At 39.0% G+C, this 26,871-nt stretch overlaps 1 protein-coding gene across 1 annotated transcript in view; it reads left to right on the top strand.

Annotated features, from left to right (window-relative positions):
* Positions 1–26,428, top strand: part of LOC109929565 (peroxisomal acyl-coenzyme A oxidase 3-like) — a 72,846-nt gene extending 46,418 nt beyond the window's left edge. Inside the window, exons 4-7 of the mRNA XM_020529228.2 lie at positions 18,812–18,986; positions 21,513–21,580; positions 22,400–22,486; positions 24,822–26,428. Coding sequence (XP_020384817.2) covers positions 18,812–18,986; positions 21,513–21,580; positions 22,400–22,486; positions 24,822–24,941 — 450 coding nt within the window. The 3' untranslated portion in view covers positions 24,942–26,428. The remainder of the gene's footprint in view (positions 1–18,811; positions 18,987–21,512; positions 21,581–22,399; positions 22,487–24,821) is intronic.
* The last annotated feature ends 443 nt before the right edge of the window (positions 26,429–26,871 follow it).

Raw genomic sequence — 26,871 nt, 5'->3', positions numbered from 1 at the left:
TCAATTGCCTTCAGCATCTAGAATGACGTAGCAGCAGATGTTTGGAAAAACCGTCAGCTTCAAAACAAAACCCTCCAAGTCACACAAAACTTCCTTGATCACATATAATTATTCCTTCATTATGATTTAATACAATGTGGGATCACTTTCACAACACAATTATTCAAAAAAAGACTCACCATCATCTTCTACCAGGACTAGACAGGGTAAACACTGGATGGATGGTCCCATAAGCGGGCAGTCCAGAATCAGGGGTAACAATTTAAAGATAGAGGATAGGCTATTTCGGACTGAGCTGAGGAGAAATGTCTTCACCTAGAGAGTGGTGAGCTTGTGGAATTATCTGCCACAGAAAGCAGCTGAGGCTAAAACATTACCCAGCTCCTTCTTGAAAATATTCATTGTTCTTAGGTCTAAAGGGGTCAAAGGGTACGGGGAGAAAGTGGAATCAGGGTACTGAGTTGGATGATCAGCCATGATCACATTAAATTGCAGAGCAGGCTAGAAAGGCCAAATGGCCTACTCCTGCTCTTAGTTTCTATGTTTACCCAAGCACATCTAGGATAGCAATAAATATCTACCTTGCCAGCTGATATTTATTGACCATGAATAAAAAGAAAATTATTCCTGCGATAAAAAAACTTGCAATTTAAGTTCTTCACAATAACAGAGCTTCCAAGTAATGTGCACACTTTGTGTTTTCAAATGAGTTGCATACCCCATAGCACAAAATACTTTACAATTCCCTGCAATTTCCCCATAGCCCGACAATTTTTCTTTTTCAGGTGGTGATTCAAATCCTTTTGAAAGCCTTAATTACCTCTGTTTCTGGCACTCTCAGGCAGTGCATTCCTGATCTTGAGTACTTGCTAACTTTGAATACTTTTATCAAATCTCCTCTGTACCTTCTCCAAGAAGAATAGTCCCAGCCTCTCCAATCTTTCTACATACCTGAAGTTCCTCAATTCTCAAACCAGACTCATTAATCCTTTCTGCTTTCTCACATGCTAAAATGTGAACAGTTGAACGCAGTACTCCAATTAAACCTAAGTCAATGTTTTAGGCAAGTTTGATAGAAACTTTTTACTTTTGTACTCCACGCTCCTGTTAATAAAACCCAGGTGCCTTGTGGCAGCAAGCTGATCTGGCATGACTTCCAACTGAAGTTCCATTGCACTCTCAGATTTTGGGTAGCTTCTTTTGTGCTGCAGCATAACTTGCTGTAAATTGATTTAATCTCCAAGTGAAGTTGAAGGGATGGGCCAGACTCTCTGCACAAAGCCCTGTGCTAAGGGTGCCATACTGCTCCATGCACCTTGACCTTGAATGCAGGTTTGCTGACAGACTTGCCAATGGACCGACTAATCAATTGCATGCAGATACATCTGTTTTCTTCAGAAGACTGTCTCACTGAAGTCGTTAGTCCTCTACAGCAAAACCCCTGCATAACCTCAACCTCCAGCAAAGTTGCTGTACTACTCTTGTACCTTGCCTTGGTTGAAGTGCACTTATACCCTTTTGCAGATCCTACCTCAAAGGTGACCTCTGAAGTCCCTGCACTGTCAGCATCTGAGCAGGTGGCTGCTCGTGAGAGAGGAAATAATGTGGTTTCTTAACAGAAAATCCTGGAAATTCTCAGCATATCTGAGTACATCCACGGGATGGAAACAAAGTTAACTTTTCAGAAGTTCTGATGAAGGAACGTAGACATGAAGTGTTAACTCAGTTTCTGCCCCCACGAATGTTGCTTAAGCTGCAAAGTATTTCCAGAGCTTCGTGCACAACTGAGATATCTCCCCCTCTCCATCACCAGCATTAAGGCCTCCAGGGTGGTGTCAGAAAATCCTGGAGCATAGTCTTTCCCGTATTTCACTTTTACTTGTAATGTTTCAAGATTACAATTATTTTTGAATTACTTTTGAGTGCCTTTCAGCTTCTAGTATGGCTTAAATGCACCTGCCATGAAAGGGCCTTGCTTTACGTAGTGCAGGCTCACTTTAAAACATCCTAGCTTCTCATGACTTTGCAACCCTACTCAGGATCGCAGCCACTTAACAGCATGCTTTCCTCTGGCTGCATATGATTGTTTAAAATGGCAGGCAGTTTGAAATTGGTAGTGAAACCATCACTGCAAGCTGTGTGGAGAGAGGTTGCTAAATGAGGCAAAATAGTTACTGGTTTCCTTGAACCTGACTCCACATGACGAATAACATCTATAGCATGTAATCATAACATTAAAGCTAAGCCATGAAGGGCTAGGAATCTTTTTCTCCCCCACCCCCCCACTAAAAGCTGTTGAGCTAGTCCAATTAAAAAGTGAAAAACTGATCAATAACCAAGACAGGTAACAGGAGTTAAGTTACAGATCAGCCATGCTCTAATTGACAGTAGGTACACACTTGAAGGGCTGAATGGATCACTCCTGTACCTATGTAACAGAATCAAGGTGAAAATAAGTGTACCTTTCACTCTGACATGTACTTGTGGTCCCATTAAGTTTAGTACAAACAAGTTGGGAACTATTCCATTCTTTGGGAAGTATGACACCCTTTGGTTATGCACTATGATTAACTACTGCCTTGATGTAGATATTGATTTAGCATACCTGTAGAATCATAGAATCCCTACAGTGTGGAAACAGGCCCTTTGGCCCAACAAGTCCACATTGACATTCAGAGCATCCCACCCAGGCCCATTCCCCCTAATCTACACACCCCTGAACACTATGGGCAATTTAGCATGGCCAATCCACCTAACCTGCACATTTTTGGATTATGGGAGGAAACCGGAGCACCCAGAGGAAACCCATGCAGACATGGAGAGAATGTCCAAACTCCACATAGACAGTTGCCTGAGGGTGGATTTGAACCTGGGTCTCTGGCGCTGTGAGGCAGCAGTGCTAACCACTGAGCCACCGTGCCGCCCCAAACAGTTAGAGGTCCCATCAAGATGTTTGATAAAGCGGAAGGAGCAGCAAACAGATTATTTGTTGTCCCAGGCAAAATTTTTGCCAAGACGGTCTGTCTGAGTGGAACATGCAGGATATCCCTAATCTTCTAGTAAGTCTTATTAAATAATGCAGGCACTATGGAATGGATAATGAAGCTATTTTAGCCATTTCCTGGATAACAATCAGTGACTTACATAATCATGAGACAATTTTCCTGTCCCTCACACCGAAACATTTGCCAGACAGTGCTCATTGGATTTAATAATAAGGGGTAGAATCATCTTCTGTTGTCTAAGTGACCTTGGAAACAGGAAGATTATTTAATTAGGTGAATCCTGTTGCCGTAACCAGGATTAAGTTCTGAGTGCAAACAGCTCATGGTTCATTGCTAATTGAAGCCCCTAAGTGGCCAATTAATGACCACTTAAGAACCTTGCCAGTGTGGGGATTAACACAGTTGTAGTTGAGCCTGTCACTATTCAGTGTGTGTGACAGTGTGTGGGCTGCTTGACTCTTTGGGTTTGGGGTCTGGGAGTTGCAGCAATTCACCGCTCAAAGATATTTCTGTCTGTTCAATGGTTTAGACAGCAAGAAGGAGGGAGCTTGGTGAAAGCCAGCTCTCTGACTCTGCTTCCAACCATGCAAACCACACACACACACACACACACACACACACACAAAACACCACATTCCCGCCCCGCCCCGCCCCTGGCCAGGTCTTGCACAGTCATGGGAGTGGAGGAGGGTATGCTCCTGGCACCAGCCACTGCCTTCTCATTGGGCTGCTGAGCATGAAATTTGCCGGCCGCTGAACTGTGGTTCTCATTAGGCAGCACTCCTGCCTCTGTGGTCTTGATTCCTGGAGGATAAGATCAGCTGGTGGCCTTGTCACTCCCTGATTGGGAAGACCCACTGAACCACCTGCCAAAAAGAGGCACTATAGCTCTCTCACTAGCTCTCTGGTTGGCAGGCATGACCTTCAACACCACAACAAGATACCACCCAAGATTTTCATTTCTCCTGTAAAGCTACCTGTTGTACTTTTAATATCCATTTTTCTATATCACTGTTCTATATGGGCACGATTAACAATTAATGAGGTAGTAGTGATGTAATACTAATTGTTATTTATCCATTCAAAAAGATTATTTAAAAGATCATAAAATGTGCTGGAATTTCAGTATTTTTCAGGAAGTAGTTACTGACATTTTCCATACACTATTGTTTTAACAACTTAATTACTGCCAGTCATAAAGGATGTTGCAAAGTTGGGTAGTGTACTTGTAGATTGGGAGGCAGGAAGTTAGAATTTAGTGTTTGTAAAATGCTACGAAAGGGGAAAGCGTTGAATGGTCTCTTTAAAAGATGATGTGCTTTTTCTATGCTTAGAGATTTAAAATCAATGTCTGTGAGCAGCAGCTTGAAAGTTTGCGAGTACTGAAAGCGGACTCAATTTGAAACATTTGTTTCAAATGGCCATACAGTTGGCAGCAGTTTTTATCAAGACAATAAGCTTTTGAATTTAGCCAATCAATTTAAACCAGGCACTTAGATACAAAAAACCAATTAAATATAAACCTGATGGTTTTGACAACATAGGACCAATCCTATTGTAAGACATTGATATGTCATCAAGGGTATAAAAGAAGGGGGCAGTTGGACAAAACCCCAGAGCCAACTACCATCCACCAGAATTAACAGCCCTCGGTTCTTGAGAGAATCGCCTGCTCTCACAGCTTCCTCTATGTCTTAGAGAAGGCACCATCTAAATAACAACAGTATCAGCAGCACAACTAGTTAACATTCCTGATAGAAGAATTGACAGAGAAGGCATTCCTGATGGAAGAATCAATGGAGAAGGCACAGAACATTTCAGAAGACATGTAACCTGGCTGTAATTTCGAGAGACTAAATTCTATTTTTATTTTATATAAGTGGGATTTGTATTTATTAGAACAGCATACTATTAGAATCTTGTTTTATTTGGGAATAGTTAGTAGTTAGAAGGAGTTTGTTTGGTTTCTTAATAGTTTAGTTAATTTGTTCACTGGTAGAGTTAGATAAATAAATTGTTACTTGTTGATTGTAAAGTGAGTGGTGTGGATGTACTTTATCTAGAAGTTGTTGAAGGGTAGATTACACCACTTTTCACACTTCTTTTACAGATTACAGGTGGAGGTCCTCCTGTTTGGGTGCTTCGGCTTTAGTTCTCAGAGGGGTTGGGAGGGGTCAACCTCCTGCCTATTAACAAAGATAATAGCTATAATGCTACTCAGCTGAAGTACACCCTAAGAAGAACATAGCTGTTTCTCCCAACTTTGTCACTGTTTAACAAAAAAGGAGCCATACTTTGAGGGAGTATGGATTGGTGAAGTAGGCGTATGTTGTTGCAGTTTTATTTCTGTCTTCATTATGGTTTGGGTGCGACCATAAAATCATAAAATATAGGAACAAAAACAGAAGTTGCTGGAAAAGCTCAGCAGGTCTGGCAGCATCTGTGAAGAAAAAATCAGAGTTAAGTTAACTCCCCAATTCTGAGGAAGGGTCACCGGACCCGAAACGTTAACTCTGATTTTTGCTTCACAGATGCTGCCAGACCTGCTGACCTTTTCCAGCAACTTCTGTTTTTGTTCTGATTTACAACAACCGCAGTTCTTTCAGTTTTTATCATAACATATAGCCTTATACTTCTTAATGACAATTTCTTGAGAGTGAATATTGCACGATAGCTTTGGTCTCTAAATCGTGGATAATATTGTAATGTAAATGGTGACTATTCTGAAATGGGGTAACAGGGGTTGAATTGTGTCTTTTCAGGAATTAGAATGTTCCAGGTGATACCTGACTAAGGAAGTTTACATCAGTGGTGGCTTGGCAATTAGTCAAGAGAAACTGCTAACTATTGTCGGCAAGGTGCCTGGAACCAGAATGAAACTTAAAGGGATGGGTCTATTCCCAGGAGTTTCAATTTATCCCACTTACATGCAGCTAATCCTGCAAATCTGTGTTCTAATAGATAAACGTGGATCCCACTTGACAAGCAGCAGGAACCCTTTCTGTACGTTTTATTAACACACTCTACAGCTTTAAATAATTTACTTTCAACACTACACACACAGACCCTAATCAGCATCTAAGTTCTCTGGGCTAGGGTAAATAAGTTGTTTTCCAATGATGGACTTCAATTTAGTTAAACAAAAAAATCTCTCACTATAGATTTCTCTGTAGCTTGGTTTGGAGCTTGTTAAATATGAAGGCAGTAATCGTCTGCTATAATGCAAACCAAAACTTAATTAACAGATTTATTTAATGTAAGTATGCAACTTTCAAGATGAAAGAACAAAATATACTTGCAGTGCCTTGCTTTTAATGTCAAAATTTTTGGTTATTACTTTGATTTTATACATGACCCAAATGCACATTGTTGTGAATTGTCCATGCAATTGGGAAAATTAAAACAGTTTCTAATGTCTGGTAGATAATTAACAACATATAGAGCAGGATTAGTCAGATGCTGTTTTGAAGTTTCTTCCCGTCTGCTTTGCATCAGTGCAGCCAATAAACTAAGAAGCTTCTGGCACATTTGATGCAATAAAATGAAATAACATGCCTATAATTTTTACAGTCCATTTCCACAAACCTGTTAATATCCCACCACCGAACACAAAATTGGAAGAAGCCATGCAATATAAAATGAAATGCTTTGAATAAATCAGACACTTCTGTCTACTTCTTTTAAAACTAAATTTAATATCACACCAAAGTATCTACGAATACAAAGCTGCATTCACAGCCAACACAACTGCAGGGGAGCACACTCTTGCACATGAGAAGTCGATATTTTTGAATCAAAAGATATATTTGGTGATCCAATTTTGGATGAGTGGGACATTGTAGGGAGCAGAGAACAGGGTGCTGAGAAGAAAGGGGAATGGAGCAGAAATGGAGTGGTGAAGGAGGGACGGCACCAACAGAAGTTCCACTTCCAGCTTTGGTTCCAACTTCTGGTTCTTATGCAAACACAATAATGATGTCAACAGCACTGACCTTCTGTTGAAGCGCATTGGTTATAGACACACTTATATCAGAAAGCCCAATATAAAATGGCACCCTCTTCAAGGGATCTGTAGCATGTGTGATCAAGGCAAGCAATAGTGTGCTCCTTCTGCTGATTAGATTGAAGACTTCTCACTGAAATAAGCATACACTAAGAAAAACAGAGCAGTATCCTGGTTCGAGCCACTTCCAGCACAGTCTGTCGTACTCCATGCTTATAATGGTGCAAGTGCAAATGTGCCACAAATATGCGAGATGCAAGCAGTGTGTGCAAACCATGACTGCCTGTACTTCATATCATTCCTGACCATGTCTGACATCCTTTATTTAACTATCAGCTCTCAAACAATGCTGCTCCTGGTTGTTGTTTTCTTGCTGTCTTCACTAGGAACCTTGTGATTTTTGTTTTCTTTCCTTGCACTTTAAATGAATTATAGTGCTAAGATCACCTTGACAGAAATTGTTAGATTCTGTGTGAAGACAGTGAATGCCTGGCAACTAGAAGTAGCATGGCACTTGCTTGGGTTCAGTGGAATCATTAAGCAAACTAGGTAAAATTTACAGAGCAACAAAAATACTGAATGAACTATTCATGAAACTACATATGTAAACAAACAAGTATTCAGCCGTTAGAATGAAAGGTCTAAATCTACTGAAATCCATCCACATTTACTGGCATAAACATTAGTTTCCATGTACTTATATTGCAGTCTTTCCAAAAATTTCATATTGTATAGTATTCCTCATTCTGTTTGTGGCATTTTTACAAATTTGTGCATACACCAACACTTGCAGACCAGTACATAATATCCAAGAACATACTTTAATCTAGCTCACTCTATTCGAGTGATTCCATAAATTAAACATAAGTTCAGTTAGTAACTATTGCAGGAACACACAATATCACATCATGTGAGCTACATACTACTTAAATGTTACACAAGTTTCTGACTCAATCACCCTTCCAGGAAGTGAGTTCCAAACTCCCATGACACCCTGGCTGGAAAAATTTCTCCTCAATTATCTCTTAACCTCCATCTCTCACCTTGAATCTATGCCCCTTGGTTATTGATCTCTAGAGTCCAGGCAGTATCCTGGTAAATCTCCTCTGCACCCTCTAGTGCACACACATCCTTCCTATTATGTCATGACCAGAACTACACACAGTATTCACCGGTGGGGTGGGGGGTGGAGGGGTGACGTGTTGGGGGCATGCTAACCAGCATTTTATACACTTCCAGCAAAATCACCCTGCTCTTTATTTTGTGCCTTGGTTAGTAAGGGCAGGTATCCATATGTCTTCCTACTCACCTTAACTACCTATCCTGCAACCTTCAGTGATCTGTGTATATACACACCAAGATCCCTTTGATCTTCAGTGCATTACCTCAGACTTTTCTCAGTTGAATTACATTTGCCACTGCTCTGCCTACCTGACCAGTCTGTCGTAATCTTCTATCAGGTTATGGCTATCCTCCTCACATTTTTTGTCATCCATGAACCGCTTGATCATACCACTCACATTTAAGTCCAACTCATTAATGTGCGCCATCAAATAGCAAGGAACCCACCACCCAGCCCTGAAGAATCCAGTAGAAATAGATTCCTCATCATAGAAACAACCCTCTACCATCATCCTCTACTTCCTACCTCTCAGCTAATTTTGGATATAATGTGCCTTGGATCCCATAGGCTTTTACTTCCTTGAATAGTCTACCATGAGGTTCCTTATCAAAAGCCTTATTAAATTCCATGTAGACCTCATCAAATACATTGCCCTCATAAATGCTCCTGGTTTCCTCTTCAAATCAATCAAATTTGTCAAACAAGACTATTTCTTAAAAAATTCTTGCTTCCTTCCTTAATTAATCTGCATCTGTCCAAATGTAGATACATTCTGTTCCTCTGAATTCTTTCTAATAACTTTCTCACCACCAAGGATGGCCTGATTGGCCTGTAATTTCCTGGTCTTTCCTTTGCTTCTTCTTTTAAATAATGGGATAATATTAGCAGTCCTCCAGTGCTTCACCTGTCGTATGAGAAGATTTAAACATTACTGCCAAGGCTCCTGATATCCCCTCCCTCACCTCCCTCAGCAGCCTAGGGTAAAGCTCATTTAAGCCTGCGGACTTGTCCATTTTTAAGGCTGCAAAGCCAGCTGGTAACAGTCCCTCTCTCTGTTAATTTCTTCTAATATTTCACAGACTTCTACTCTGTCTACCTCTGTACTTTCTTTTCCATCGTGAAGACTGAAGTAAAATATTTATTGAGGACCTCAAGATCTCCGTACACATTACCTTAAGACCTTTATCTTTCTCTAATTATTCCCTGCTCTTTATATGTCTATTTTTTTAAGAAAAACCTTTGGGTTTTCATTTATTCTACCTAGCAATGTTTTCTCATATAGTCTCTTAGCCTTCCTAATTTTCATTTTAAGTTGCCTCCCCCCACACTTCTTATACTATTCTAGAAACTGTAAGCATCTTTTTTCTTAATCCTACCCTTTATGTTCCTTGACATAGAGGGTTCTCTGGTCTACATCCCACTCTGTTGACCCTGGTGCCAAGGAGGCAACATACCATCCTGGAGGCACATCTACTCCACAAAAGCTCCTGTCTATTCCCCTCACTAAATATTCTACCTCCCCCTTCAGTAGCTGGACCACTCAAGTGCCATAGCCTTGACTCTTATTGGCCTCCTCACAGGAACCAGAACTCTTTCCATTTTGGATTCCTTTACTGCTGTTTGGTCCCCACCTTGTGCCTACACATCCTTAAGCTGCAAGGTGATCATGTCAAGAAACATGCTATCCATTAACCCCTCAACCTTGTGAATGTACTGTTGTGCCACCACCTTCCACTCAAGCCCTAAAACACAGAGCTTGATTTGCTCCAGCCAGAAGCACTTTCTGTACACATGGACATCAGACTGCCAGGAGCATCTCAGATTATTCACATTGTGCAGGATTTGCAAAATACAGACTTAGCTCCCCACACATACCTCAGCTAAGTAGAATATGGACCCTAGCTTTTATTTTACCTTTGCTCCTCCTTAGGCATAGATTAGAAAATTTTATACTTGATTATGTCAAGCAACCAACCACAATCCCCTTATCAAGTGAAGAAATTTAATTAATTAAATAATTTATTACTTAACTACTAAGACTGCTGATAACCTTACAACAATGTTTCAGATATGACCGTCAAGTCATATTCTGTTCTCTAAGTTGAATTTGCAACCGTCATTCGTTCAATTTATTCCTTTATATGCTGCATGTTTGTATGAAGAACACTTAATTGGATTACACAGATTAACCTGTACTTCTGCTTGAATGTTTGTTTTTGATCATGTGTTTCTTCTTTTTCTTTCCTGTATTAATCAGAGAGGTCTCTGTTTAACAACATAGGATACTCTATTCCAACACTCATTTATTTCATCATCATTTTGAACAGTAAACATAAAAGCAATATTGCTATTTCACAGTAGATATGTTTGCCCAACATGTCTTCTCTGTGAACAAATTATCAATTTTTGGTTCATCAATAATTTTATGTATAACACGTCACATACCAGTAAGAATAAACAAAAGTCTTTCAGATGATTCTCCCAACTAATTGTTTAACTAAATCTCCAAGATAAGGACCCCAAACCTTTCTCTGGTCCAGTTTTGCAAAGTTAATATTTATTTTTATGTTTATTTGAGTTTGCGCTCTATTGTTAATTTATTTATCTCCTTTTGCTTGACCTAGATATGTATTTATCCTGCATGGTCTCCAGTATGCCTTGAAAGGTATTCTGTATTTCCTAAATGGGGTTTTAATCTGTGTTATCTCTTTCCACCAATTCTTGAATTTGGGCTTCTGAAACTGGGTGCATAGTGTTATAATCGATAGTATCCACAAGTGCCACTTTCCAGTTTCTTTATAAGGTTTTATGGCTTGATAGTAAATGACTAAAAGATTACACTACACTATCTTGTCCATCAAACTAATTTTAGTAGAGAAAGTCAAAACTCTCAGAAATATATCTTTTCATCTCCTTTCTCTGGTGCAATATTCAACTGATTATTTTTCGTAAGAATATAGTTCAAATACGTCACTGCATTTTAATCTGACTGTAAAAGGTACTGGATTCCTAGAACACTGAGAGGTACATGTACATGTGGGTTTCTGAGCATTGATACATATCACGCAATAAATGGGAATCTAATCAAATTTTGCAAATTTTTTTAGCCATTATTTGTCTTTTAGAAATTTAGTTTTGTGGGATGAATTTGTATAAATTTGTTTCCATCCATTCATTGATACCGAGTTAATAACGTAAAAAGAAAAGCTGTTTTCATCATTAATGTCCTCCTGTCACATATTAGATTCCTTAAAAATGTATAGATTGCAATTTGTGCTTGTCCATCTGTACTTAAGCACTTACATTTTGTGTCAGCAGCTAAAGAAATTGTCCTGGTTTCTTTTAAAAATCATCATTGGCTTGCTGTCATTAGACACAGAATTTCTTTCATAAACAAGCATTGCTGAAAACTGTAGACTATTTGTGACCTGCCCACGCATATTCAGATCATGATGGGCAACATGCAAAGTTTGTGTGTCCACCTCATCTGAATAATTGTGGCTCTCGTCCAGCAAATACACCAGAAATAAGCAAATAAGAATTTTTTTTGGCCAGATCACTGAAGGGCAAGATGACAGACAAATATTGCTGTAGGTGAGGACCTCCAGCGCAGATGGGAGAGGCCTGAATGGGCATGTATACAGGCGCGTATACACATTCCCTTCTATAGGTATGTGAAGAGAAAAAGATTAGTGAAGACAAATGTATGTTCCTTGCAATCAAAACAGGGAAACTTATAATGGAGAACAAAAACGTCAGACCAATTAAATATTTCGTCTTCACAAAGGAGGAGACAAATAGCAGCCCAAGAATTTTAGGGAACACATGGTCTAGTGAGAGAGAGGAACTGAAGGAAATCAGTATTAATAGGGAAAAAGTGTTTTGGGGAAATTGACGGGATTGAAGGCCAACAAATCCCTGGGGCTTGATAATCTACATCACAGAATATTTGTGGAAATGGCCCTAGAAATAGTGGATGCATTGGTTCCTATGGATTTGGAGGGTAACTAATGTAACACCATTATTTAAAAAAGGAGGTAGAGGGAAAACAAGGAATTACAGACCAGTTAACCTGAAATTGGTAGCCAGGGAAATGTTAGGGTCCATCATAAACAATTTAATAGCAGAGCACTTGGGGAAAAAAAGTGATAAACTTAGAGTCAGCATGAATTTACAAAAGGGAAATCATGCTGGACAAATCTATTGGAATTCTTTTGAGGTAGTAACTAGTAGAGTTAAGGGGAACCACTGGATGTGGTTGACTTGGAGTTGTAGAAGGTTTCCAGTATATTTAATGGATATATGTATATACCCCACATAAGAGATTAGCACGTAAAATAAAGTGCATGGGAATGGGAGTAATGTATGTATTTGGATGAAGAACTGGCTGGCAGTCAGGAAACAAAAAGTAAGAATAAACAGGTTGTCTTCTGAGTGTCAACCAGTGACCAGTAGGGTACTACAGAGATTAGTATTAGGACCTTAGCTATTGACAATATATATAATAACGGTTTTGCTGAGGGAACTAAGTGCAATATCTCCAAGTTTGGTATATCTCCTCTTAGCTAATTGATGCTAAGTGTGAGTTGGAAAAGTTGGGTGAGTGGGCAAATGCATGGCAGATGAAGTATAATGTGCAGTTATTTACTTCGGTAGCAAAAGCAGGAAGGCAGGCTATTATCTGATAGATTGAGAAACGGGGAGATGCAACGAGAATTGGGTGTCATTGTGCAGTTCCTGAAAGTACATATGCAGGTGCAGCAGACAGTGAAAAAGGTAAATGGTATGTTGGCTGTCATAGTGAGAGAATTTGAGTACAAGAGCAGGGATGTCTTACTGCAATTGTGCAATCTAAAGATACGGATCAGGCAATTTAGGACTGAGATATGGCATTTAGGAAGGATAGGAAGGTAGGAAAGGGTGGAGGAGTAGCTTTATTAATTACACATGATAATAGATAATAATAGGCGCAATAGAGAAGAATGACCTAAATTCAGGAAGCAAGGGTACAGAAACAGTCTGGGATAGAGATGAGGAATGATAAAGATAAGAGGTCACTTGTGGAAGTTGTATGCGGGCTCCCTAACAGTAACTATATTGTAGAACAGGATATCGTGAAATAAATAATGGGAGCTTGTCAAAAGGGTACAGCAATTATCATGGCAGAATTACATATAGACTGGAAAAGCCAGATGTGAAAATGTAGTCCAGAGGAGGAATTCATTGAATGTTTTCAGGACAGTTTCTTAGACCAGTATGTGAATGGCACCAACCCACGGACATGGTTCTGACCAACGAGATAGGATTAATTACTGACCTCATCCTGAAAGCACCTCTAGGTAGCTGCCACCTTAATATGACATAGTTCAAGGGAGAGCAGTGTGCATCGATGACAACAATTTTGAATTTAAACAAGGGCAAATATGAGGGTGTAAAAGCAGAGCTATCGAAAGTGAATTGGCAATTTAGGTTAAGGGATAGGTCAATAGAGATGGAGTGGCACTAATTTAAGTGAATATTCCAGAGATCACAGAATATGTGAGTTCCAACAAATAAGAACAATTCATAGGCGTGTGTAGTGTGTGGCATATTGAAACCTGGAGGATTTTTTTTGCATTTTTTTTTTACAGGATGGGACGAAGGTCGGCCTTTCAGACAGCTCACATCTGCAGCACTCTGAGCTCTTTGCAGGGGTAGCAAACTTGAACAAAAATTAGACAAAGCTGGGCACTTTCTCCTAAGTCAGGTTGGAAGAGCCAGGAATTTTTTCAGCTTTGTGTTCCAGACTCTGGAGTGAAAATTTTGGTGTGGGTGAAAGTCAAATACGTTTAGTGTATATTTAGAATTTCAAGCAGTAGCAATTCTAGGATTGTGGTATTTACTGACAGACCAGAATATGCTGGCTACATTTTTTTCTATGTGGGAGCAGCAAACTGCTACTAGAAAACTTTTAAAGTTTATTGTTTATCCTGTGTTCTTGCCATTACCTATGTATACCACAGTCCTCAGTAATTTACATGCTGAAGATTACTTACAGGCTGTTTCCAGTCTCTACATGCAAGGAGGCTTATCAATCACAACGTACTTGTTCCATAGGTAAATTACTAATTTCTGGAGAACCCCACAGCAGTACAGCTGAAATTGAAAACAGTTGAGAAATTAGCAGCTGCCATTGCTGAAACCATTCTGATGGCTCAATGAACCCATGGGTGAAGATCAGAAACATAACATTTTATCATAATATGAGTCCTGAGCACAGCATTTGGTTAGCTCAGTTGGTTTGGCAGCTGGTTTGCGATGCCAGCAGTGTGGATTTGATTCCCGCACCAGTTGAGGTCACTATAAAGGACGCTCCTTCTCAACCTCTCCCCTTCCCTGTGGTGTGCAAACCCTCAGGTTAAACCACCACCAATTGCTCTAATGAGAGGGCAGTGCTATGGTCTGGTAAGACAATGACAACAATACCTTTATCTTTATTCCTGAGCGGTGGTATCAAATACAATTGGGGCTTTAATGTTGACTGTGATACAGTAGGACATGGAGGCCTACTAGAAGGAGGACATGAAATGCTTCTAGGCGGACCTTTTAGAGATAGTACACCTTATGCAAATATATATGTCACAAACTTTGTATCAGACATATATTGGATGTTGTTACTATGGTAGCAATACTACCTTTTCCTTGACACGCCCCATCGACCAAAACAACCTGCAAAACACCACATTTCGTACAAGGACACACATTCATATATACTTACACTTCTGTTTGAAAGGAGAGTAGCTGCAGTCCTTGTTTAGCTATGACACCTTTCAAATATGTTTGTGAAATTAAGAATGGAGGTGACACACAGGTTTACTTGTGATGACCTCTTCTTCACAAAACTTAGTTTATTAAATTGTCATGATCAAAGACATTATCTTGGTTGCTTGTGTCCAAAAGTTGTAATCTACATTATTGGCCTGCACAATATGCGGAGTAATTTGATGGCAGATTTGTGTCATCTCTGAATCTATGGCTGATTGATTATTGCAAATGCCCCTTGAGGAGCATCACTGCCCACAATAGCACCCCTCTTCTGCAGCGAAAACAAATCAAGCTTACTCTGCCTGCTGTGCGTGTTATCAACCATTTTTCTTTCCGATAGTGCAGTTGAAATTAGGTAGAGGATGGAATGCTCCTTGCAGTGAGTTCCAGGCTCTGTCTGAAGTCAAGATTTCACCCTCCCCCATCAACCTTCATGTACCTTTTTGTTTCAACCCTATCAGCTTTGAGTCGCCCCACATTCCAAGTCAACCCTTCTATTTAATAGAGTCATAAAGTTTTTATAGCATGGAAAGAACCTCTTCAGCCCATTGTATTTATGCCAGTCATCAAGCATCTATCTATTCTAATCCCATTTTCCAGCTGTTGGCTTATAGTTTTGTTTGCTGCAGCATTTCAAGTACTCATCTGAACACTTAAGGTTTGAGGGTTCTGAAGGAACTTGAGGGTTCCTGCTTCTAACACATTTTTAGATGGTGAATTCCAGATACCCAGCAGCCTCTAGGAGATTTTTTTCCCCCTTACATTCCCTCTAAACCTTTTGTTTCTTACCTTATAACTATGCCCCCCAGTTATTGACCCTTCTAAACTTTGTAAAACTCAACTCGATTCCCCAACCCCTACTCAGCCTTCTCTGCTGTAAGGTAAACAATCCCAGCCTATCCAGTCTGTCTTCATATCGGAATTGCTTCAGTACAGGCAAATTCTTAGTGAACCTCCTAACTATCAATGTCATATTTTCCCCCTTACTCCCTGGTCTACTACATAGCCAATGTCACAACCCAGAGTCCTCCCCAATGAAGCCAAGTTGGCAGTGATATGTGAAAGCCTCCATCCTACAGTATACTGTGTCTTCCCCTGATATGAGATCCAATTCTTGTGTTTGGAATAACTCTCTTTCATATTCATGATTACTTCTACATCCCAGCACAAATTGACTAGTAAGTCTGACAGAATGAGCCAACCCTATGACTGATGACTCTACAACTCCTCAAATACACTACTTGTAATCCTTGGACTGGTCAGACTTGGCCTGCTGGACTGATTGTGGCTCAATCCGTAGACTGGAGGGACACAGATCCTGGGCTGTGCATGTGCCTAAACCAAATGGCCAATGTTTCTGTCATGTAAGTTTTTGACACACGCTGCCACTGACATTGAAGTAGCATGTTGCCGTACAATAATATGTCCACCCCTTAACTGTTCAGTGCTGGCAGACATGACACGTTGCCTGCCTTTCTGCCAGCACTAAAAAACACAGTAACACAGATGCTATGAATCTCCAAGTAAGCACAAAGTGAATGAATGCTAAGAAAGCAAGCTAAGAGCTCTCAGATATATCCTGTGCAGATGAATAAGATGGGTATATGTGCCTGCATGCAAAGTGAGCTGACAGGAGCATTGCAACGTAAGGTGGCAGTGAGCTCCAAAATGCAGTATTGAAGAGCTGAAGTGTCATCTGGGGTGGTCTGAGGTCACTTATAATGATGTGGTGAGGCTGGTGTTTTGCTGATGTCAATTTCTGTGGACAGAGGGTGCAGGCGGTTGCTCTCCATGGAGTGTGCTTTGAGATGATAGTCAACATGGAGACATGAAGAATGACGTGCAGCTGCCAGATAACAACTCAAACGTTTAAGTTGGGAATTGGCACAATCTAGTTTCTCACCAGTACCTGGCTGAATTTTGAAATAAGGCACTATTACCTAACAATGGGATGCTAGTGCATGCAAATTGGGCCTTCGCTGCTTGCTAGCAAGGTTCTTGTCTTGCCATTTAAACCATAAATGGAAAATAAGATACCTTTTTCTCAACATCAAGAATCTAAACTGCCCATTCTTGTTGCACTCGCAGGAGTTTCTTGCCATTGCCAACGCTTAGTCAAGTGCTGGGAAGATTCCACTCTTTATTTATATCTCTCTTACTCTCCAAAAGTCAAGTTCTTTAACTTTTGGCTGAAAATTAGCTAATTCTGATGAGGAGTGAATGAATTATTTGCTTTATTGTCACATGTACTCAAGTTCATGTTTCCCTTCTTTTAAATCCAATAATTTAAGGATCTCATCTTTATGAGATCCTGCATTTGATTCTACCTTCAATTTACCTATTAACTCTCTTAGTTTAGATTTAATTAAAGATTTCAAATAATCCATTGTTGTATTTTCTACTCATAACAATTTTCTACAGACAGTCAGTCATTTTGACAATGTAATCCATGCATAAACTTCATTTTAACAGTCCTGTTTTCTGTCCAGAACCTGTTGCACCCTTTTCTTTAAAAGAGACACAAATCCCACTTAAATTCAGTTCGTTTCTGAACCTGCAAGAACCCCTACTTTATGATTCCAACTGATGATAATACTGAACAACCCAGCGTCCTGAATGAAACTTGAATTGATAGATCATGTGGTTAATTTTTGCTATTAGTTGCTGTGGTTATTTGTTACTAGATCAGACTCGCATGAGGCTACAAATGTTGTTAAGCAAAAGAAAATGATTTGATTGCACCATGATCCTACCTCAGCCACATTTAAGTTTGTAGCAGGAAATCTCATTGACAGATTTCCCACCCCACAGTCAACTGAAGCCTGCAAGTGGGCTTTTAGCACTCACTAAAAGGCCTCACCCCACCGCCATTGGTATTCACCTAGCAGCAAGTGGTGTTGCCAAGTTGAAGCCTGTAAAACAAACCCTGTCAGGGTTGCTTGCAAGTTTCCAAATGAGATCCTCTTTCAAAGATATTTAGGAGGAAGTGGTAATGTCACTGGACTAGAAATGCAGAGCCCCAGGCATTTGTTCTGGGAACATGATTTTGATTCTCACCATTACAGATGGTGAATCTTGAATTCAATGAATGGTTAAACTAAAGGTAACCTGATAAACATTGTCAATTGTTGTAAAAATCCATTTGTTCACAAATGCCTTTTAAGGGAAGAAAATTTGCTAGTCCTACCCGACCTAGGTGTGACTCCAGACCCACAGCAATATGGTTGCCTCTTAACTATCCTCTGGGCAATTCAGAATGAGCACCAAATGCTGACCTAGCCAGCAACACCCACATCCCATGAACAAATATTTTAAAATGCCTGATCAAGGGAGCCAGCATTGGAAAAGGGAAGCCCATGGAGAGCCACTCCCTGCCCTTGCTGCCAATCCTCCTGCAGAATGCCCCTCCTGCGATCACTCACCTGTGGCCTGGGTTCCTCACTGATCTTGGGCCTTGTATGGGTGCCATACTGGCAGCAACAACTGCAACTTCTGATTTGTGGACAGCTCGCAGTGGGAAGAACTTTCACCCCGGACAACTAACTGATGCCCAGTTATGTGCATGATGTGCGTTACTACTTTGGGCCTTCCCAAGAGAGACACTTTGGGATTCTCACCAGCTCCTCAGCAACTGGATGAGAGCCCTGTCAACGGCATTGAATACAACACATCATATCTGTAAAATAGACAAAATAGGCAAACAAAATCTCTTCTTGTAACTAGATTGCACCATTACTAGCAGGTCAAATATTGGAGATTGATTGGTGGTTATCTTACCACTGGCTCTTAGCATTGAAAAATATTACCCTTCATTAACTAAATTATGTTGAGGTATTGGCTTCTACTGCTGTGTGAAACTATTTCTTTTTTCTCTAGGTGTATTATAGCAGATCTTCAGCAATTGTCTTCATTGAGTACAACGTGTTGCGAAGATTTCATGATTTTATTCATAGTTCTGACACACCGATCAACTTACAACCTGTGTTAGAGCGTCTCTGTTCCCTGTATGGTCTGTGGACTCTTAATAAACATGCAGCAGTGTTGTACCAAGGTGAGTACTGTCTGAAGTTCCATAATTTGCCTTAGTCCACATTCTGTATGGAATTTGGTTTTGTATAACTGTTATGCTATAAAATGTTGTCTGGTTGTGGGGTGCACTTTTGTCCAATCTATTGTCATACTCAGGAAGGACCATCATTTTTACAGTTGGACATTTTTAGTCAATTTATTTGAATTTCAGTCTCTTCTTCCTGTGCATCCATGTCTCACTTCTTAACCAATGTATCCAAGCTTCCCAAATAAGATTTGATGAAAAAGAAATTGGAATGAAGAAGGCAAATCTTGTTGTACAATGGCAGACTGATTGCTGAGCGTGAAGTATTCAGTCATATAATCCATTCATTGACAAATTCCTTAGCTACCTCTCCGGATCAGGCCAGTCTATGAGCACGCAGCAGAACTGAAGATTAAACATAGGTCCTCATCCACCACCCTAACAATGGACTGGTCTTCCTTCACTGGACATGAGTTGGGAATCCCATCATTAAACTTCAATTTGGAACTCCCATTGACTAAAAATTTCAGAGCTCTTTCATCAAGCTGTCTGATCCCACCCATTCTGATCATGAATTTTAGAGACATGTTCCTTTACCAACAGAGAATGAATTCATATCCCCTCCAAATAAACATGTTAGCATAAATTGTGAATGACCAGTTTGCTTAGTAAGCTTGATTACAAAGCAATCTTCTGTTTGAAGCAAAATGCAGATGTTAAATGTTTTTGAAACTTTAAACACTTTTCCTTAAATTTCATGGGCTAATCTACTGTATACCGTTGAGTCACAGAAAATGGCTAATCTAAGGTGGCTGCCCCCGATCAGACTTGAATGATCTTAGCACCCACCCTTAAATGCAAACCTGTTTGATCTTAAGGAAAAGTTCATGCTCGAAACAGAGTGCAACCAGCAAGTGGATGTTTTGCCTGAAAAAGCTTCCCCAGCATTGAGTTAAAAGAGAAAAATCGGGTCACCTATATTTATGCCATTGCTTAGCTTCTGCCTAGAGAGCAATTTTGTATTGTTAATTGCTTCCTGTTATTTTGTACTAACATTCATTTAGCAGAGGCTAGTACACAACCTGTCATAATTTCACAGTTTTCCATTTTGAATAATACATTGGCATTGATGTAATTTTTTACTGTGCTCCCACCGGGAAGTCTTGCATTTGGGAGATCATTTCAGAAAGTCAAATATGCTACCTATAATTTATTTAAACAATGTTTATTTGGATAGTGCATGACTGAATTCTGATATGCATTGCCAGTGGGAAGGCTGCCCTGTAGAAGTAGAATCCCAGAATGTGTCACTGGGTAAGCCAGAATTTATTGCCCATCGCTAATTGCCCAGAGGACAGTTAAAAGTAAAGCACAATGCTACAGGATTGGAGTCACATATAGGCCACACCAGCTAAGGATGCTAGGTTTCCTTCTCTGAATAGCAGTGGTGAACCAGGTGGGTTTTTACGACAATTAGGCGTTGCCATTAGGCTAGCTTTTTATCCAGTTTTTTTATTGAATTCAAATTTTACTGTCTGCTATGGTGGGATTCAAACACACGTGCCCAGGTATTAGTCTGGGGTTCTAGATTACTGGTCAGGTGACATTACTATATGCCTCTCTATTATGCCACTAGATTATCAAAGGACCTTCGTAATTTCCAAACTACTGATCGTTAAGCTCACTGCAGGGTTTATAGTACTAAGCTTGCAGATGACACAAAGATAAGTGGAGAGACAGCTAGTGTTGAGGAAGGGGGGAAACTAAGAAGGACTTGAACAGGCTATGAGAGTAGGCAAAGAAGTAGAGGATGGAATACAATGCGGAAAAATGTGAAGTAATGCACTTTGGTAGGAAGAATAGAGGGGTAGCCTATTTCTAAACTAGGAAAGGCTTCAAAAATCAAGGACAAAGAGACTTAGAAGTCTTAGTTCAGGAACTTCTTAAAGTTAATATGCAGGTTCAGTTGGCAGTTAGAAAGGTGAACACAATGTTAACATTCATTTCAAAAGAAGTAGAATACAAGACCAGAGGTGTCCTGCTGAAGCTGCTTAAGGCTCTGGTCAGACCACATTTGGAATACTGTGAGCAATTTTGAGCTATGTATCTGAGGAAGTGGCCTTGTAGGGGGCTCAGAGGAGGTTCAGAAGAATGATCCCAGGAATGAAGGGCTTGTCATATGAGGAGCAGAGGGGGGCTTTGGGTCTCAACTCAATTGAGCATAGTTTAGGAGCACGAGGGGATGATCTGATTGAAAGCTTCAGAGTGAAGGGATGAGATGAGGAGGAATTTCTTCAGCCAGAGGGTGGTGAATCTGTGGAACTCATTGCCACAGAAGACTGTGGGCCAAGTCATTTAGTGTATTTAAGACAGAGATAGGTTCTTGATGAGTAAGAGGATCATGGGTTATGGAGTGAACGGAGTTGAGATACGTGTCAGCCATGATCTAATAGCAGAGTAGATCCAATGGGCGAAATGACCTAATTCTGCTCCTGTATCTTATGACCTTGTGTTTATTTACAGGGGGGTATTTCACCGGTGACCAACCTGGAAGAAGATTGCAAAATGCCATTCTAAATCTCTGTGCACAGGTTAAGTCAAATAATGTTAATTTGACTACTATTTAGAATTAGTTTATATATACAATCTGGATAAAGTTTAATGAACATATAACCATCTGAAAAGTTTTAAGATTTCTGCTCCTGTGTTATCTAAAATATAAAAATATTTCAGCGAAATTGTGCAGTGATTTAGATAACATTCCTCATCCAGAAATTTGGACAGAAAGAAAGTTTTTCTGTTTGCTGACTATTAGGCCTCCATGTGAAATATATCTGCACAAATTAAACTCAGTTCCCAGTAGATATTGGCCGACAGCACATAACAGCCCCAAACCTGGCACTGATCTCACTAGGCGAGACCACCAGATGGTAAAATGTCATGTTAAAATACTGAGGTCTTCCAAAGTTGAAACTACAGCATTTTTTGGAGCAAATATGTGGGAATTATATTCTGTACCTTAACTGTGGAACAGCTGACCTACCATTGCTAAGTACTCAATGGAAAGCCATTTCCCTGCACTAGAATATCTCAATTTAAACTCCAAAAGGACAACAATGAATATTTTTTCTGGTTTTATGTTATTATGAAATTTTAAGTAACTATCATAATAGTCCAAATCAAAACAGTTAATATTAACCATGCTATTTAAGCCCAAACTTTACTGGTCACAATGCTCATTAAATATATATAATGTAGAATTCATCTTAAAAATAATGTGACAGTGCAAGACCAATACACAATTTTATTTCCTATCCAGTTTAAAAATAAGGTCCAGCATGATTGTTTCACAGAAAACATAACGTTTGAAACATGACTAACAACAATGATATTTATTTGTATTAAAATAGCTGAAGGATGATGCAGTGGCTCTAGTGGATGTCCTTGCTCCTCCTGACTTTATTTTGAATTCACCAATTGGGAAAGCTGATGGAGAGGTAAAGCAAAACTTTTTTTCCCCCTTCATGCAATAGCATGTGCCTTTTACATCTTATACTTCTGAGCATAAAATGTAAAGAAAGATGTCAGGAAAGATTAATGACATAACAAGGTGCTCACCAATGTGTTGATCGCTAAGGAATTTCAAATTTATGAGCAACATTGCTAGCAACTCCATTAGGAATTTCATAGTTTGTCAAATAAATGGAAAATGAGCGATGTAATAGAATATTCCAGACGATGATCTTAACAGTACTGTAGTTCAAAAACTTTAACATAGAATATCAGCGGACATTTGATATTTAACTTATGCAAAAATATTTCCATTAGCTATTATTCTACGGTTACAACTATTTATTCTGCATTTATAATAAAAGTTGTATTTTTAAAATGGAGACAGTTGGTCAATGAAAGGAATATTTCAGTCTAGGCCTTGACAATACCCTTGAGCTTTCATATTAATACAACAGTTTTTTTTAACTTTTTTGCAGATTTTCTTTTGAAAAAGTACATTGTTCTCCTTTTCTCGTTTCTGTTATTTGCATGTTGCCCACAGTGCTATCCGTGGGTCATAAGAGTAAATGCATGACTTGATAGATGACTGGGACTGAACTGTAATACCCAAATTGCATTCATCCACGATTCAGAGACACTGTTTTCAACTGAGTGTCATGGATAACTAGCCATCTGCCTTTGCTAATGTGGGGCATGCTGGAAAAACATACAGAGATATTAAGTAACCCATCTCCTGCCTCAGTCTGGCTTTGTCAGGATGGATTGGTAGTGAGGTTGGAAACTCCCATGAATCAAAGGTGCAGCCTACCAAGGGAAATTTTAAAAAAAGTCAGTTTCCAGGTACAATGGCTCTTTTCCAATTGCGTACAGGTCAATTTGTTGGGGACCAGACCAGGTAAGAAAGATGACTGTGCACTGCAGCAAGTTATTAACATGCAACACACCACCATCATTGCAGCAAAGTATAAAGGGAAGACAGCAATAAGTGGACCAGTAATAGTGTGAGGCAAACACTGGCAGGAGCAACTCCTATTTTGGAAATTTTACCAGGAGATTAAGTTGGTGTCATTGCCCTGAGGTCATTTGGAAAGATAAAGAATGTCATGGTAATAAAATATGGTCCATCAATTTTCAACTTCCATCATTTGCTTTTAATACCTGAGACATTTGTGGACTAAAACACTTTTAAAAAGAAGGACAAAAATAAGGACCTAAAATGGCTTATGACCGTGGAAAAGTAACTGATGAAGCAATTGAAGATAGTTGGGCTGAAGTAGTAACACTAAGGAATTCTGGCATTGAACAGGGCTGAGATGATTAACTTGCAACAATCACAACTGTTTTTTTAGCTAGATATGACTCTGCCTGTGGATAGTTTTGCCCTAATCATTAGTAGCTTTAGTTTGGTGCCGCATTCTGTTTACAACGCTGTAGATGGGATGTTCTTTAGGTCTGCACCCTTTCCTATGTTCAGTGCATGCAACTATTTCTAGATCTCATGTGGAGTGAATCAATTTGTTCAAAGACTGGATTCTTTCACGGTGGGGCCCTCATGACAGGGAGGTTATCCACTTGACACTTCTGTCAGAAAGTTGTTTTTAATGTAAAAGGCTTGATTTTTGTACATGCATTCTGGATTATTTTATAATTGAATAAGATGTTTATGGAGCTGCCTCCTGCCTTTAGTTGTTTAATTGTGAACCACCATTCACGAGTGCATTAGCAGGGTTGCAAAGTTCTATCTACTGAAGTGTTGTTGAACAATCCTCTCCAATTACACTTTGTCGCAATGATGGTGGCATGATGCATGTTAATACTTTCCTGCGGTGCACACTCATCTTTCTTACCTTGTGTCATCTCCAACAAAGTGACCTGTGTGCAATTGGAAAAGAGCCATTGCACTTGGAAACTGATATTTTTTTAAAAATCCTTTGGTAGGCTGCACTTTGATTCATTTATTTTATTCAAAGTATATACTTCTGGAATGGGGAATTCAAAATCCAAAAGTAGGTCATGCTAAACTTGTTAATTCTGCGGTTTCTGTTCCCAGGAGTGGCTTCAAAAATGTGTTGTATTTATTCTTTATTCAAAATGTGTTGTTCATCCTATAAGCAGATGCCAATTTAGAATAAACAAAAACATGTTTCTTTTTCTTTAAATAGTTTTGCACTTTTTGGAAGAATAACTTTAAATGTGGATTGAGAAGACTTGTTTATGATATATATTTCAAATTATCTAACAATAATTGCTTCACGCAAGATAAACAATGGACTCTAAATGCTTTCTCAAGTTTTTGCTAACTGCTTTTCCTCTTTGCAGATTTATAAAAACCTGTGGGCAGCAGTTCTTCAGGGCAAGAACGTACTTGAGAGACCAGCGTGGTGGGTTGAATTTTGTGCCAACAAGCCTTCTATTGGAAGCATGAAGTCAAAGCTCTAATTAACCATCCATTTAGATACACATTTATATAGCAAATTGATGTAAACTAAGGTATATGGAAGGATGAATCAGCTGTCATTTCTAGTCCATGTTGGTCAGGATTGTTCAATATCATTAGACTGTAATTAATGCTTACTCTTTCACCAAGGTTTACATGAATGATTAAACTGAGTCCCAAGAATAAATTTAGCAATGCATGTTCCAAACAAGAAAAAAAATGAAAAACTTGTGGTAAAAATTAAAAGAAGTTTACCTCCTGATATAGACTGAAAGGAAAATAAAAATGAGCATTTTCTATAACCCATTTCTCACTAGCCGTCCCCAGAATGTTTTACAGCCAATGGAGTACATATTCCCACTGTTACGATATGAAAAATATGTCAGACAATTTCTGCAAAGCAAACTCCCACAAACAGCAATTTATTTAAACCCATATAATTTTTTTGAGTGAGATATCAAAGATAAATGTTTTTGGGTAGAACACTGATATAACTCCCCTTCGCTTCAAAATAGTGTCATGCGATTTTTTATGTCCACTTGAAAGGGTAAATAGTGCCTTCTAAGAGATGGCACCTCCAAAGGTGCAACAGTCTCTCAACAGTTATGAAACTTTAAGTGCTGTAATTTAAAAATCAAAAGTATTATCCTATTTAAATGTTTCTAAGCTTTCATTTGGCTCACTTGGTAAAAGTCTGACCTAAGTTAGATTGCAGATTCAAACCCCACCTCAGAATTTCCACATATTGCTTAGGCTGATATTTCAATATTTTCCTAAACAGTAGCTATGTTATTAGAGATGTCATCATTCAGTTGAGATGTGAAATCCACGACCTATGCACATGTTAATTCAGGTTTAAAGAATCCTATGGCAATACATGAAGAAGATTGAGATAACAGATAGTTGCCTGCATAACAATAACTAAACACCAAAACTAAACAATTTCTTAACTATGAAGCATTGTAGGACGTTGTGTGAAATTTTAAGTTACTTCTGCTCTTTTAAATTATCGTAACCAATACTATCATGAAAAACTAAAAGAATGAACTTTACCAGCATTCATCTTATTGTGAAGAATTTGGATTTTTTTCCAGTTGATTCTTTTATTAATATAATAGGCTTTGCTCTGGAATAGTAGATATGAAAAGTAATGTGATTGCCAACCTCAAAACCATTTCATTTTATGTCAGATACATATCATTTAAATACAACCTGATTGTGAATACATTGTCCAGTATACTAACAAAACATCAAGGAGTAATTAATAAAATGCAAGAGTAATATTATGCTCTGTTATAATTGCCTCATTTGTTCCAGTTAAGTACAATGTTTGTTTATTTTACATTTTCATTCGACTATCTGTACATTTTGTGTGAAAGTTAAAAATAATGGTGAAATGTTGACTACTAATAATGTTCCTGTGATATAAATTTTTTCATAATCAGCTTTGCCAATTCTGATTGTACAATTAAATTATTTTACAAATATAAATGATGTGGTCACAGTATTTGAAAATACTTGGTTCTGATCAGTTGGGCTAAGGAAGGTTACCTTCATGAGATGAATGTTAACAAATTATACAATTACTACTGGTAGTAAACTATAACTTGAGCTAGAATGTAGGCTTTTCTATTTATTCAAGATGAAAAAGATCAAAACATGGCAGTAACTCAAAGTGCAGAAAATATGACCCAAATATTGACATATTGTCATTTCCCTTGAGTTGTCTGGACACTTGGAAAACCTGACCAGTCTGGATTAACATAGGAAAGTAGAAGTAGGAGTAAGCAATTCAACCCAGATTGTCCTGCACCTCATTCAAATATATCATGGCTGATCCATCTAGCTCAATGGCACATTTCCATACTCTCCCCATATCTCTTGATGTCATTAGTATCTAGAAATCTATTGATTTATGTTGAATGATTAAGC

The sequence above is a fragment of the Rhincodon typus genome, chromosome 1 (genome assembly GCF_021869965.1).
Source record: "Rhincodon typus isolate 14 chromosome 1, sRhiTyp1.1, whole genome shotgun sequence".
Lineage (NCBI taxonomy): Eukaryota > Metazoa > Chordata > Chondrichthyes > Orectolobiformes > Rhincodontidae > Rhincodon > Rhincodon typus.
Note: the sequence above shows the minus strand (reverse complement) of the source record. Positions and strands in the feature narration are given on the sequence as shown.